The sequence below is a fragment of the Heloderma suspectum genome, chromosome 4 (assembly GCF_057233095.1).
Source record: "Heloderma suspectum isolate Gila_16-S chromosome 4, 16-S_ref, whole genome shotgun sequence".
NCBI classification, from domain to species: Eukaryota; Metazoa; Chordata; class Lepidosauria; order Squamata; family Helodermatidae; genus Heloderma; species Heloderma suspectum.
In genome coordinates, this window is record NC_139461.1 from 77,009,117 (window position 1) to 77,021,960 (window position 12,844).

Consider the following 12,844-nt stretch of genomic DNA (forward strand, 5'->3'; position numbering starts at 1 on the left):
ATAGTTCTTCTGTGTATTCTTGCCACCTCTTCTTAATCTCATCTGCTGTTAGGTCCCTGCCTTCTTTGTCCTTTATCATGCCCATCTTTGCACAAAACGTTCCCTTGAGATCTCCAATTTTCTTGAAGAGATCTCTAGTCTTTCCCATTCTATTGTTTTCCTCGATTTATTTGCATTGTTTGTTTAAGAAGGCCTTCTTGTCTCTCCTTGCTATTCTCTGGAACTCTGCATTCAGCTGGATATATCTTCCCCTTTCTCCCTTGCGTTTCGCTTCCCTTCTTTCGTGAGCTACTTGTAAAGCCTCATCAGACAGCCACTTGGCTTTCTTGCATTTCTTTTTCTTTGGGATGGATTGAGTTGCTGCCTCCTGAACAATGTTACGGACCTCCGTCCATAGTTCCTCAGGCACTCTGTCTATCAGGTCTAATCCCTGAAATCTATTCCTCACCTCCACTGTATATTCATCAGGGATATGATTTAGGTCATACCTGAACGGTTTAGTGGTTTTCCCGACGTTCTTCAATTTAAGCCGAAATTTTGCAAGAAGCAGCTCATGATCTGAGCCACAGTCAGCTCCAGGTCTTGTTTTGACTGACAGTATAGAGCTTCTCCATCTTTGGCTGCAAAGGACATAATCAATCTGATTTCGTTATTGACCATCTGGTGATGTCCATGTGTCATGAGTCGCCTCTTGTGCTGTTGGAAAAGAGTGTTTGCTATGATCAAGCATGTTCTCTTGGCAAAACTCTATTAGCCTTTGTCCTGCTTCATTTTGTACACCAAGGCCATGCCTGCCTGTTATCCCGGTGATTTCTTGACTTCCTACTTTAGCATTCCAATCCCCTAGGATGAAGAGAACATCTTTTTTTGGTGTTAGTTCTAGAAGGTGTTGTAGGTCTTCATAGAAATGATCAACCTCAGCTTCTTCGGCCTCAGTGGTTGGGGCATAGACTTGAATTACTGTGATGCTGAATGGTTTGCCTTGGATTCGTACTGAGATCATTCTATCGTTTTTGAGATTGTACCCCAGTACTGCTTTTCCCACCCTTTTATTGACTATGAGTGCTACTCCATTTCTTCTAAGGTATTCTTGCCTACAGTAATAGATATAATCGTCACCTGAATTAAATTCGCCCATGCTTGTCCATTTTAGTTCGCTGATTCCCAAGATGTCGATGTTCAGTCTTGCCATCTCAAGTTTCACCACCTCCAGCTTACCTTGATTCACTGATCTGACATTCCAGGTTCCTAAACAATATTGTTCTTTACACCATCGGATTTTCTTTTCACCACCAGACACATCCACAGCTGAGTGTCCTTTCGGCTTTGGCCCAGCCGCTTCACTCTTTCTGGCGCTACTTGGAAATGCCCTCTGCTCTTCCCCAGTAGTATATTGGACACCTTCCGACCTGAGGGGCTCATCTTCCGGCGTCATATCTTTTAGATATGACGTATCTTGTGATACGTTCCATGGGGTTTTCTTAGCAAGAATACTGGAGTGGGTTGCCATTTCCTTCTCCAGTGGACCACATTTTGTCAGAACTCTCTGCCATGACCTGTCCATCTTGGGTGGCCCTGCATGGCATAGCTTATGGCTTCACTGAGTTACACAAGCCCCTTCGTCACAACAAGGCAGTGATCCATGAAGGGGCAGTTTGACCCTTACTCTAAATTAAGTTTATGGGGGGATCCTGATTTGAAAATCTAGAAACAGTCTTTTTTGTGGAGGAACTGGGTTAATAGTGAAATTTATACCTTAGATCAGCTAATAGGACCCGATCATGCGTTTTTATCATTTTCAAAAGTGCAGAGTAGATATCACTTATCAACTAGTGCCAGGTGGCAATATATTCAATTACAGTATCTCTTGATGTCTACATATGGGCCATCAGTGATGAGTGCTTCAGCACTTCCCATATGACTGGAGGGATTAATTGGCACTTTAGAGAAAGCTAAGCTTACAATAGTTGCTTATAAATGTCTTTTGGAACGTAATAAAGTGGATATTCAGTACATTAGAGAAGAATGGAATAGGGAATTGGAATGCTCTATACAGCCGAATCAATGGAAAGTTGCCTTAGCTTCCGTATGTAGTATTTCTGTAGATTTAAAACTAAGGACGATTCAACAAAAAAATGATGCTTCATGCATCACAGAGGCTGGTTAAGAAAAAGCTGGCTAGCTCCGGTACATGCTGGCGATGCAATGTGGATAACGTATCGCTGAGGCATATGATGTGGGTATGCCCTGTGGTGGCTTCCTTTTGATTGGAAGTTACTGCCTGCATAAATTTTGTTCTTGAAGAATCTGTGATAACTGTGGATGCTCATGCACTTTTAACTTATTTCCCTGTGATGAGGGTTGATTAACTGATGGACAGAAAAGTGGACTGTGAAAGCCCTAACAGTTGCAAAGTAGCTTATACTCCAAGCCTGGAAGGCTCACTACCTTTTATTCAGTGGACTGAAGATCTTACTGCTCTTGCTGCATTTGAACACACATCTTACAGTCATCAGTTTCACCTAGATGCTTATTTAGACATCTGGTCTGCTTATATTAACACATACATTTGAAACAGAAACAGGTGTTATTCTGTTGTAGCAAAAACAATGAAGTCTTGCAGCACCTTAAAGGATAACACATTTATTCTGGCATAAGCTTTCATAGACACCGTTTACAAGTCCCCACCCCCCAATGTATATAAATCCAAAACTCTCCATAATACTCCATGCACCTAATGAAGTGGGCTATAGTCGACAAAAGATTATGCCAGAATAAATCTGCTGGTCTTTAAGGTGCCACTTTTTCAAAGGAAGGAAGCCTTCTTATCATTAATAGCTTCCTTGACCTTGGTATTAATACATGCTGGCATTCTCTTGGACTTGCTCATCACCTTTCTAATCTGCGGCATAATTTTATCTGAATTTCTAGTGCAGCGGTTTTAAACTTCCAAGTTCCCTGAAGAGATTTGACCCTCATGCCCCACCCTTTCAATTTTTTTTTAAGTAACCCCCCCACCCCCACCCCATTTGCGAAGTTTTGCCTTTTGAAGTCAGCTGTGAGTGTGTTGAACTTTCTGGGCAACTTTCCACTTGCATAAGAGCTGAAGCTCAGGGTCGCAGTCACTGTTCCCAAGAGGTTCAAGCTACTTTTACCTCTTTTGGTACCACTTAGTATTAGATCAATCATCACCACCCCACTTGTCAGCAACGTGAGGAGTGATCATGGCTGAGAACAGCCAATTGTATCTACAAATGCTGCCTGCCATTACCTAAATGTCCAGTTGAAATCCTCTATCCCCACAACTACCTCACAAATATCCTTTGCCATCACAAGATCACCATCATGGCTTGGTTACAAAGTTGTTAATAAGTCAGATATAATACTAGGAGCAGCTTCTGTGTGTATGCAGTAAAGCAGCCTTCCCTAACTTGGTGACTTCCAGATGTGTTGGACTGCAACTCCCATAATTCCCAGCCAGTATGGCCACTGGCCATGCTGGCTGGGAATTATGGGAGTTGCAGTCCAACACATCTGGAAGTCACCAAGTTAGGTAAAGCTATATAGTAAAGCCATGAACAGCATGACGCTTTATATTTTGTGAGTTCCCAGCATAGTTACTCCATGGGGAAAGGGTAGCAATGCAGCATGATGAATATGAACACTTAATTTTCTGTGCATATTTGTCAACTGAGTTGTGCATAAACAAGATTCAGAACTACAAAACATGGCTGAGACTGACTTGACTCCTTGGCTTGAAAGTGCAATCCTGAGTGGGGATGAGATGGTCTTACCTGATTACTAGTTCAGTCGATCCCCACATGGACTGCTGCTGCAGTAATCTGGAGGATGCTGCTGCAGTCTGTCTCATTCTAGATATGGAACATGCACACAAGCGCACACAGCAGTGCCCGGTTCCACAGGATGAACACTTTCCTCTGTTCATCTACTGCTAAATCCCTCCTCTGCGTGCTGTCGTTTCTCATCTAGACTGATTCAAACTGCTCCTTCTTAATTTCTTACTCTGACCTTGGTCAACCCTCTGATCCCTCTTGCCTTAATGTAGTTTCCCCCAACCTGGTGCTCTCCACATATTTTGGAATACGAGTTCCATCACTTCCAACCATTAGCCATGCTGGATGGAACTGATAGGCACCGCAGTCAAAAACATCTGGAAGGTACCAGGTTGGAGAAGGCTCCCCTAATGTAACCAAGCCCAAGCACATGCAACTGGAGCTGCATTTTGCTTCCATGTTTACCCCTGCCCCCCACTTCCCTCCCCTTCCTCTGTTCCCCCATGCCACATTTTAGATGGTAGGCTCTTCAGGGCAGGGACCTGCAAAGCACCATGCATGTGCATGGTGCTACACAAATATGTCAGATCACCTCTATGATGCTATATAGCACCAATCTCGACATAGTCAGTCCTTCCTCACATCATTCATAGCAGTCAAATGTATGCTCAAGATATATATATTCACTTAAATATTCTCAACAGGGCCCCTTTCGGGAAAGTGAAGGTTTGCTGTCATCTCAATATGAAAAACTCATGAAGGGCAGAGATGAAGTAACGTTTCCTTAAGGTATGCAAAATGTCCATTTCCACACCACCACCACCCCATTTGACAGAGTGACAAGTTCCTTCATTTCTGATCTCCTCCCATTTTGTGGACATTTCTTTACTTTGGTTGGAGTCTGGTGCATTGATTTCAAGACCGTTTTACTGGATTGCTGTTTGTTTTGCCTTGCCTCCTACATTAATCCAAACAATAAGGGCCTCTAAAGCTTTCATAAATAACCTACTGCTGCTGCTATTGGCACCTAGAAGCCAACCATAGCATTGTTAAGCAACAACAAATTTCATAGTTCAAGAGGCACAGTTAAGAAAAAGGTTGCTCAGAAAAATCACTCATTTACCACAGAGATCCTTAAAAATGGCATGAAATCAGTCAAGTAACTATAGAAACCAATTTCTTCAGCTCTGTATCACACATCTCACACCTCAATTGTCTTTATTATTGTCTGCTGTCAGATCCTTAATCAGAAATGTGAACAGGCTTGATTTATTCAGCGGGGAAAAGAATCTGTAGGTCAAGTAAAAAAAAATTCTCACTCAGTCTTCAACCTTAGGTATTTTCATTTAATTCTGTTCCCAGTAGCTCTGGGGGCAACTCCAGTGAGATCCAATATTAAGGCTCAATTAAAATAAGCTCCAATTAGTGGAGCTTTTTTCTCTCCGGCTAGAAAAGTCAGGAAATGGATATTGGGAAATGTAAAAAGTCAGCTACTGAGAGGAGGCTGCAGCAGACATAAATGAACTTATTTGTTGATTTCTGCAGTTGCTATGCAGAGGCCTCTGGGAGTAAAAGCTTAACCAGTCTAAGCTATAAACTAAAACCCCTGCAGCTAAACATGAACTGTGTGAAACAAGGGCTCCATTCCAGAACAGAAAACTGCTGGGCCCAGAAAATTAAAGGCCAGAGGCGTTTTCCATTTAAAACTAAATCCCAGTACCGCCTCCCAGCCAAAGAATTATAAGCAGTATCAGATTTACAAAACGAACAATTACCCTGGAAAAATGTAGCCTATTGTATGGTCCCAGATGCTAAATCTCAAAGTGTCTTTTTTCGAATCCCACATTATATTCCTACGAAGCACGCTGCTGTAGTTTAGGCCCGTCTAGAAATAGTTCTTTGTAAACTATGAAAATAAAATGTTAAGAGCTCATAATTCATTGACCTCATTTGAAGTGCTGCCCTTGCCTGTAGCAGTTCCTGTCCTTCCCCAAGGCCTCTGCAAATGGTATGCAACAGCAAAATAAACCCTGACCTAATTGCCAGGAGAGAGCTGCCAACCTTCCCTCAGAATACAAAGGCAAGCCTGGTAACTTGAAAGTCCTACCTCTTTAGCTTTCTGCTTTAATCGCAGCTGTTCCGGATCTTCTTTATTGGAACGGCTCTATCAAAAGGAAGACATTTAATAGAAATTAACTAGCACCCAAACACAACGTATCTTTAAATATTGAATAAGTTACAATTTTCTCTTTTGACTGGAAATCTTAGCTGTAGGGGCTTAATGCCTCAAGCCAGATTTGAGGGGGGCGGGTGGAGAACCAAACAACCATCCCTTCATCAGGGACTGCTGCCTCCATTCTAGCCCAGAGGAAGCTTCAACTAAAAATGATGCTAACATTGTCAGTCAGGTCCAGCCTAGGCGCGATGATGTTCATGTCAGCAGCAGACACTTGGGTGGGAGGGTGGAGGGGGAGAGAGAAAAGCAGAAAGGAGGAAGAGAAAGATCCAACAGCATTTTTGCTGGAGTACAGCAGACCTCCTTAAGGCGCTTAATTTTAATTCCCACATTTCAGACTGTTATGTAGATTTTAAAATAAGCAATTTAGAAGGTTTATGATAACAGGTTAGGTTTTATGTTTCAGGCAGCCACCAATGAATGATCAGACATTTGAAGGAAAGATGGTCTACTAGTAGATTGATGGGAGAGAGATGTTCCTAGTTCAAATTGCTTCAGCAACTTGCTGAAGGCCAGTCAGCCCCTGCCATCTGTAATATTGATCTATATTATAGGGCTGTTGTACAGAATCCAAAGGGTTAATGCTGGCTCCCTGCAAACCATGGCTTGCAAATTAGAAGCCAGTAGCTCCAAGCTATGACAGCCCATCTACTTGTCTGCAGGTAGCCAGAGTTACATCTGTACCAGACCAGTATCAAGCACTTTGAACACCCAGAAGGATCACTGAATAAATAATCAGAGCTACTCCTGCAGTTCTATAGTTAAGGCATTTTGCATTCTCCATTAACTCCACTGAAATCACACGTGCTCTTGTGCTAAGGAGAGGGGTGCCAGCTGCTGAGAAGTCTGAGAAATCTGGTGAAGGATGGCTGAAGAAGTTTAAGAACTGGAGGCAGAAGTGTTCTCTAGTTGTTGCGCACTGGCTTCTTTTTGTTCATTAGGGAAAATACTCTCAAACTGGTCTGAAAATACAGAGTAGACATTCTCAAATTCAGGTGAACTGTCTAGGTATGCTTTTCATTTAGATTTTGAACATCTATGGTGTAGTTCGAATGTTATGATGTTTTCCATTTCCTGTGTTTATTATTCAGGAAATAGAACTTCAGCAACACATGCTAAGTGGCAGCTACCACCACAGGGAACAATGGGTGAAAGTATGCTTGTAACTAGGAAGAAAATAGCTTGGGAACGGCTAAGTAGAGTCAGCTGTAGGTACTTCTGCTACCCTATGGAAGTTAAAAGGTAGAGAGTTTTAGACAGAAAGGAAAAAGCCTGAAATAAATGGGAAAGCAAAGGCCTGGGTATCCGAGAGTGCACACAAGGAAATGGAAGGGAAATGGGGAGACAAGGATGCAGCTTGGAGAAGTGGTTGTGAGAAGGGGAGAACTGTGGATTTAACAGTTTCCTAATATCCAAGGGGCTTCACCTATGGTGGTAAACATGATTTCCAGCACAGTTATGTCCTGTCCTATCTAGGGTCATCTTCTCACCAAGGTGATCTGCCCATGGATCTGCCTGTTCTTTGTTGGCCTTCAGATGGCAGGCCAAAGCAGGCTTTTTATGGTCAACAGAGCCTGCCCTGAGCTTTTCCTTCCTGCTACAAAATTCAGCTGCTGAGGAAAAGTTTGTCAGAGTTTCATCCTCGTCCCTGAGCCTCAGGACCTGAAGAGCCCACAGTTGGGCAAGAGGCACCTCAAATCTCCTCTTTTCCTAATTTCTGTAAATAAACATCTACTACATAGAACTGTCAGCATATAGTTCTTTTACCTACAATATGTAGTCAGCAGCCAGGTCCAAGACTATTTAAGTGCCATGGGTCTTTTAAGTATGCCTTCTTGCCCTTCTGAATCCTCTCACCTTGGCAGCTCGGAGTAACATCTCTCTTTCTTCTTCATCCTTCCTCTGCTTCTCCACATGATCCAGCTGCTCGAGAAACCTAAGCTGAGCCCGTGTATCACTAGATGTTGTGTACCTGTCACTCCCCTGGAAAAAAGAGGAAATTTACGGCTACGATGTCACCTACAAAATGGATCACCACCCCAAAGTCTTTCCTGGTTGAAAACAGGTTTCCAATAACTAAGATGTATGAACATAAAAGTGTATAGAAACCATTTTAAATTGACCTTGTTTGTTTACTATATTTTTATCTGCACAATAACCAATGTTTCCTGAGTGGATTACAAACAGTTAAAAGACTGTTTCAGTATTCGGCTCAGTGGCATTTTTCTTTGTTTGTGGTGCTTATACAGATGCCTCTTGTTCCACTGGAACACCTCTGTACAGCATCTACCTTGCAAACATTTGCAAGTACACCCTCACTGGGAAAATACCTGGCAGCAGGTTCAAAAGCAGGTATGCAGTCTCACTGTTTTGATTGCTTGACAACTGAATTCGTTGGAATTTTGAATAATGCAGCTATGGTTGAACACTGTCAAAGCTGATCACCAGAGAAGTGACAGAGAAGCTGAAGCCTTTTTGAGGTTTGATGGACCCCCCCCCCCCAAAAAAAACAAAAACAAATGGTGCCTATCCCCTGCTGCCCAGAAGATGGAAACAGCAACTATAGGTCAGTTGCTAACATCCTCTTCCTGGGCAAAGCGTTCAAGCAAATTGTCGCTGGTGAACTCCAGGCACTCTTGGATTAAACTCATTTTCTACATCAATTTCAACCCAATTTCAGGCCTGGTTCTGGAAAAGAAACTTCCTTGCCCACCCTATGGAATGACTGGGAAGGCCAGGAGAAGTTCAATCTTGTCAATTCTCTTAGCTCTTTCAGCAGCTTTTGATACCGTTTACCATGGCATCCTTCTGGATAGGCTGTCTGAGTTGGGATGTTGGGGCGTGGGGGGGGGAGAACTGTAACTGTGGTACCACTCCTAATTGTATGATCGATTCCAGAAAGTGGTGCTATTGTTCTGTCCCATGGCAATTGTGCTATGGGGTTTCTCGGGGCTCTGTTTTATCCCCCATGCTTTTCAACATCTACATGAAACCGCTGGGAAAGGTTATCAGATTTGTTGTTTTTTGTTGTTTCTTTCTCTCTTTTAAACTTCATTGCGATTTGTTTAAATACACAGAGGATATTCTACATCTTGTGTAACACTGTATTTCTCATTCCTCTATTACTGATTTCAACAACAGAAAACAAAAACAACCAAGGAACAGATGCACAGCAGTATCAGTGTATACAAACTGTCAATAGGAATTATACTGTTAATCAGTTTTTCCCAATCTGTGCGTCAGTTGCAGGTCGTGTATACCTGTTCTCTGACTTGTGAAATGGATAAAGGGATGCCAAACCATACAAATGCATCTGGACTTATTTGTTCTTTATAAAGTCTGAACTGGTGGGTTAGCTTCTCTGGTACAAACAATGTGCCAAACCTTTTGGTACCAGGTTTCCACTGAAATTTCTGTGTTAACTTTCCAATGTCTTGCAAAGACCGACCAAGCTGCCACCTGTAAGAACAGTATAAGCATTGCCCTACGTGTTGCATTGCCCTACGTTCCTCCTCAAATATGACTGATGAGGCAATTTTGTGATTGTTGGGCATCGGTTGCTCAGTGCTTACTGAAATTTCTTTAAAGATCTCAGCAAGAAGGTACAACCACTGCATGTAGAAATGTTCCTTTAATACCACGTCCTCACGAGCAAGCTGGTGAGCACGTGTTCCCTATGTGCAAAATTGTAGTAGGCGTGATATACCATCTATGACTCCCATACATGAGCAGATATACCAACACTGATTCCCTCACGTGAGCAGAGACTAATGGGTTCATTGTTTGAGATGCTCTTGGATCCATCCTTGACGCTAGGGGCTCAAGTGGGATTGGTGGCTCAAAGCATATTTTATCAACTTATAGTTTAGCAACAGTTATTCATGCTCTGACAGCTTCCTGACTAGATTACTGGAATGTGTTATACATGGGGCTGCCTTTACAAATGGTCCAGAAACTTCAGCTTGTTCAGGACAGGGTGGCTAGATTGTTATATGGGATTGGCTAATCCAATCATATTGTGCCAGTACACTGCCATCTGCAGGGATTGCCAGTCCGTTTCCAGGCCCAATTCAAAGTGCTGGTTTTAAATTTGAAAGCCCTAAACAGTTTGGGGCCAAGTTACTTGAAGGAGCATCTCCTCCCATATCTACCTACTTAAGAGCATCATGTCTGAGACTCTCTCCAAGTGCCACCTGCCAAATGAGGTGAGTTGGGTGGCTACAACAGTGAGGGCCTTTTCAGTGGTGGCGCTATGTCTCTGGAATTCCCACCCCAGAGAGGTTTGCCTGGCACTTACATTATGGTCTTCTCAGCACCAGAGGAAGACCTTGTTGTTCTTCTAGGCATGTTAATAATTGTTTTAGTGCTTTTAAATCTTCACAGTGTTTTATTTTTGCTGGTGGTTTTACTTGGGTTGTTAAGTGCTGCATTGTTTTTACCCCTTGGCTGCTGGGTATATGTTTTATCATTGTTTTACAGTTCATGTTTTTAATTTACCTGTACACTGCCCAGAGAACTCTGGTTATTGGGTGTGTTTTAAAAGTGTAATAAAATAAATAAATATATCCAGAGAACATGCAAAAATTAAAAAGCAGAAGTAATCGCTTGGGAAAAGGGCTTTAAAAATAACCACTGATGACTAATAGTGAAAATTCCGAGTATCTGCTTTTCTTTCTTTAGGTTACTTCAATATACATTTTTTTCTTAAAGACATAGGATTGTATCTAATGTTAATCTAACAGAAATCCCGTTCATTTCAATAGGTCTATTCTAAGCAAGACTAGCAATGGAGCAACCATGGACAGTGAACAAATATAGTCTTCCCCCATATTTTATACCACTGTGATCTTCCAATGTATTAAATGCCTATTTTCTCTGAAGCAAACTCTGAAATTCTTTGCCTATCACTTAAGCATGGGTTGCCAGATTGTAATTGAGGGAACACTCATATTCCCTTTCTCAACCTTCCAATGCAGGAGGAGAAAAGGTAACTGTGGCTCTTCTTCCACATTCCCTCCCTGGCCCCATCATCCATCTCCTCCCCTGCTTGTGGTAATTGATCAGATCTCCAGGTATGCCACATGGCAATTACAGCAAGAAGCGGAGGAGATGGATGGATGACAGAGCCATCCATGGATGCTACCTTATCTCATACCACATCAGGAGATTTAGAAAGGTATATGAACGTTCTCCAGATTGCAACCTGGCAACACTGAAGCTATGTCCATGTAGTAAGCAAATCTTACATCTGGCTCTGTATAAAGATGTACGTAATCTTACTTGCCTCCTTTCGAAGCAAATTCTTCTAAACATTTGACACTTTTGGAAGGATGTTTGTGATTTGAGAACAAGGCCCATTCTCCATATCCACCCCAAGAATGAAGTTTGAGAATGCAGTAAACATTTTGAATTTGTAGGTGTTTGTCCCCTTCACTTCAAAATACTGGCAGGGCTCGATTTTCTCTGACTACTTCAAAAATAACTGTACCAGGTCTTCCTAGCTTGCCTGCAAGTAGGTTATAATCTACTTTGATACTCTATATGCCTTAGATAAATATCTACTATACTGTGGACAAGGTGACCTGGGTGGGATAATGCTCAAACAAGAAGGTGTATTTTAAGATAGAAGGATTTGAATTGTAGCTACAAACAATGGAAGTAGTCAATTTATGTTTAAACTCTCGTGTCAAAGGACATGTCAAGATCCAACATTTCCATATCTTCTAGATCACACCACCTAAACCTTGCTATTACTATAGACATTCTGTACCTTCCTCTCTCTACAGATGCAAGTAGAAAGTACACCAATTGCATTATGTAGAAAGGCCTAACACTGTAGAAGATTTTGGTCCTTGTAGGTAGCACCAACTCTATGAATACATTTTATTCATAAAATCAACCAGGATTTAAGCACAACATAATAGCCAAGATCCTATGTTACTAAAAGTAAGCATTCTTCATGTTGGAGTGGATGATCCCAATGTAACTATTACCTACTTTTAAAAGCCACTGAATACAACCAAACTGTTGAGACCAAGAAGCTCAATGGTTATTTCTTTTACCTTATAGGTCATCACACGATGCTGAGCAATTACATTCAGTTTCTCCAGAAGCCCTCTTAATCTCTCCTGTGTAGCATGGGAGATCAAGTTCAGAACATCTGAATTAACTTCCGTAATGTCATGCCTTTTACCTGTGGAGGCAGAGAAAATCCATTACGTGTTTTAGTACTAGCTGATAATTGAAATAATTAGCACAGCAGGTATTCTGTTCCCCCTGGAAGTCATACCCATTATGAATAAAGGTTTGGGAGATTGTGATTTTCCTGGTAAAGTCACAACTTCAAAGATCTTAGACATTACATTAATAAAACCTAGCCTACAGCTTCAGAAAATAGACATTGTTTCACTTAGCCTCTAGAATCACTCTCCTTGCAAGGTCATTTATAGGACAAAGTTAATAAGAATACAGAAATCAAGCGTTGTGATTTAGAGAAGGGGAGAAGTAGTCGCTGTAGAAATTAGTGCCCTAGTCTGTTAATTTCAGTAATTAAAAAAACAGAGAACTACATTTTGCCCTGTTCGACATGGTGCTTGTTAAATCCCGCCATGTTAATGAACAGAGATGTTTTGTGCAACATACTCCAGGCGTTTTAGTCTGGCCCTGTTCATACTAACAGCATATGGTGGCTTGACCCATGCTCCCAAGAGATTTAACTTGGAAAAGAGCTAACTCAATTAAGGTCCTAAAGCATTCAGTTCCCCATCTCTACCATAACAGCAATTTGTCTGGATGAGCTCTGCTTTTTGCCCTT

General features: G+C 41.9%; 1 protein-coding gene across 3 annotated transcripts in view; it reads right to left on the reverse strand.

Annotated features, from left to right (window-relative positions):
• TAF4B (TATA-box binding protein associated factor 4b) overlaps positions 1-12,844 on the reverse strand; it is a 92,021-nt gene that overhangs the window by 35,553 nt on the left and 43,624 nt on the right. For all 3 annotated transcript variants that reach the window (XM_084849652.1, XM_084849651.1, XM_084849653.1), the window contains exons 11-13: positions 12,093-12,223; positions 7,888-8,013; positions 5,902-5,958 (exon numbers count right to left, since the gene is read on the reverse strand). In XM_084849652.1, the coding sequence (XP_084705778.1) occupies positions 5,902-5,958; positions 7,888-8,013; positions 12,093-12,223 (314 nt within the window). The remainder of the gene's footprint in view (positions 1-5,901; positions 5,959-7,887; positions 8,014-12,092; positions 12,224-12,844) is intronic.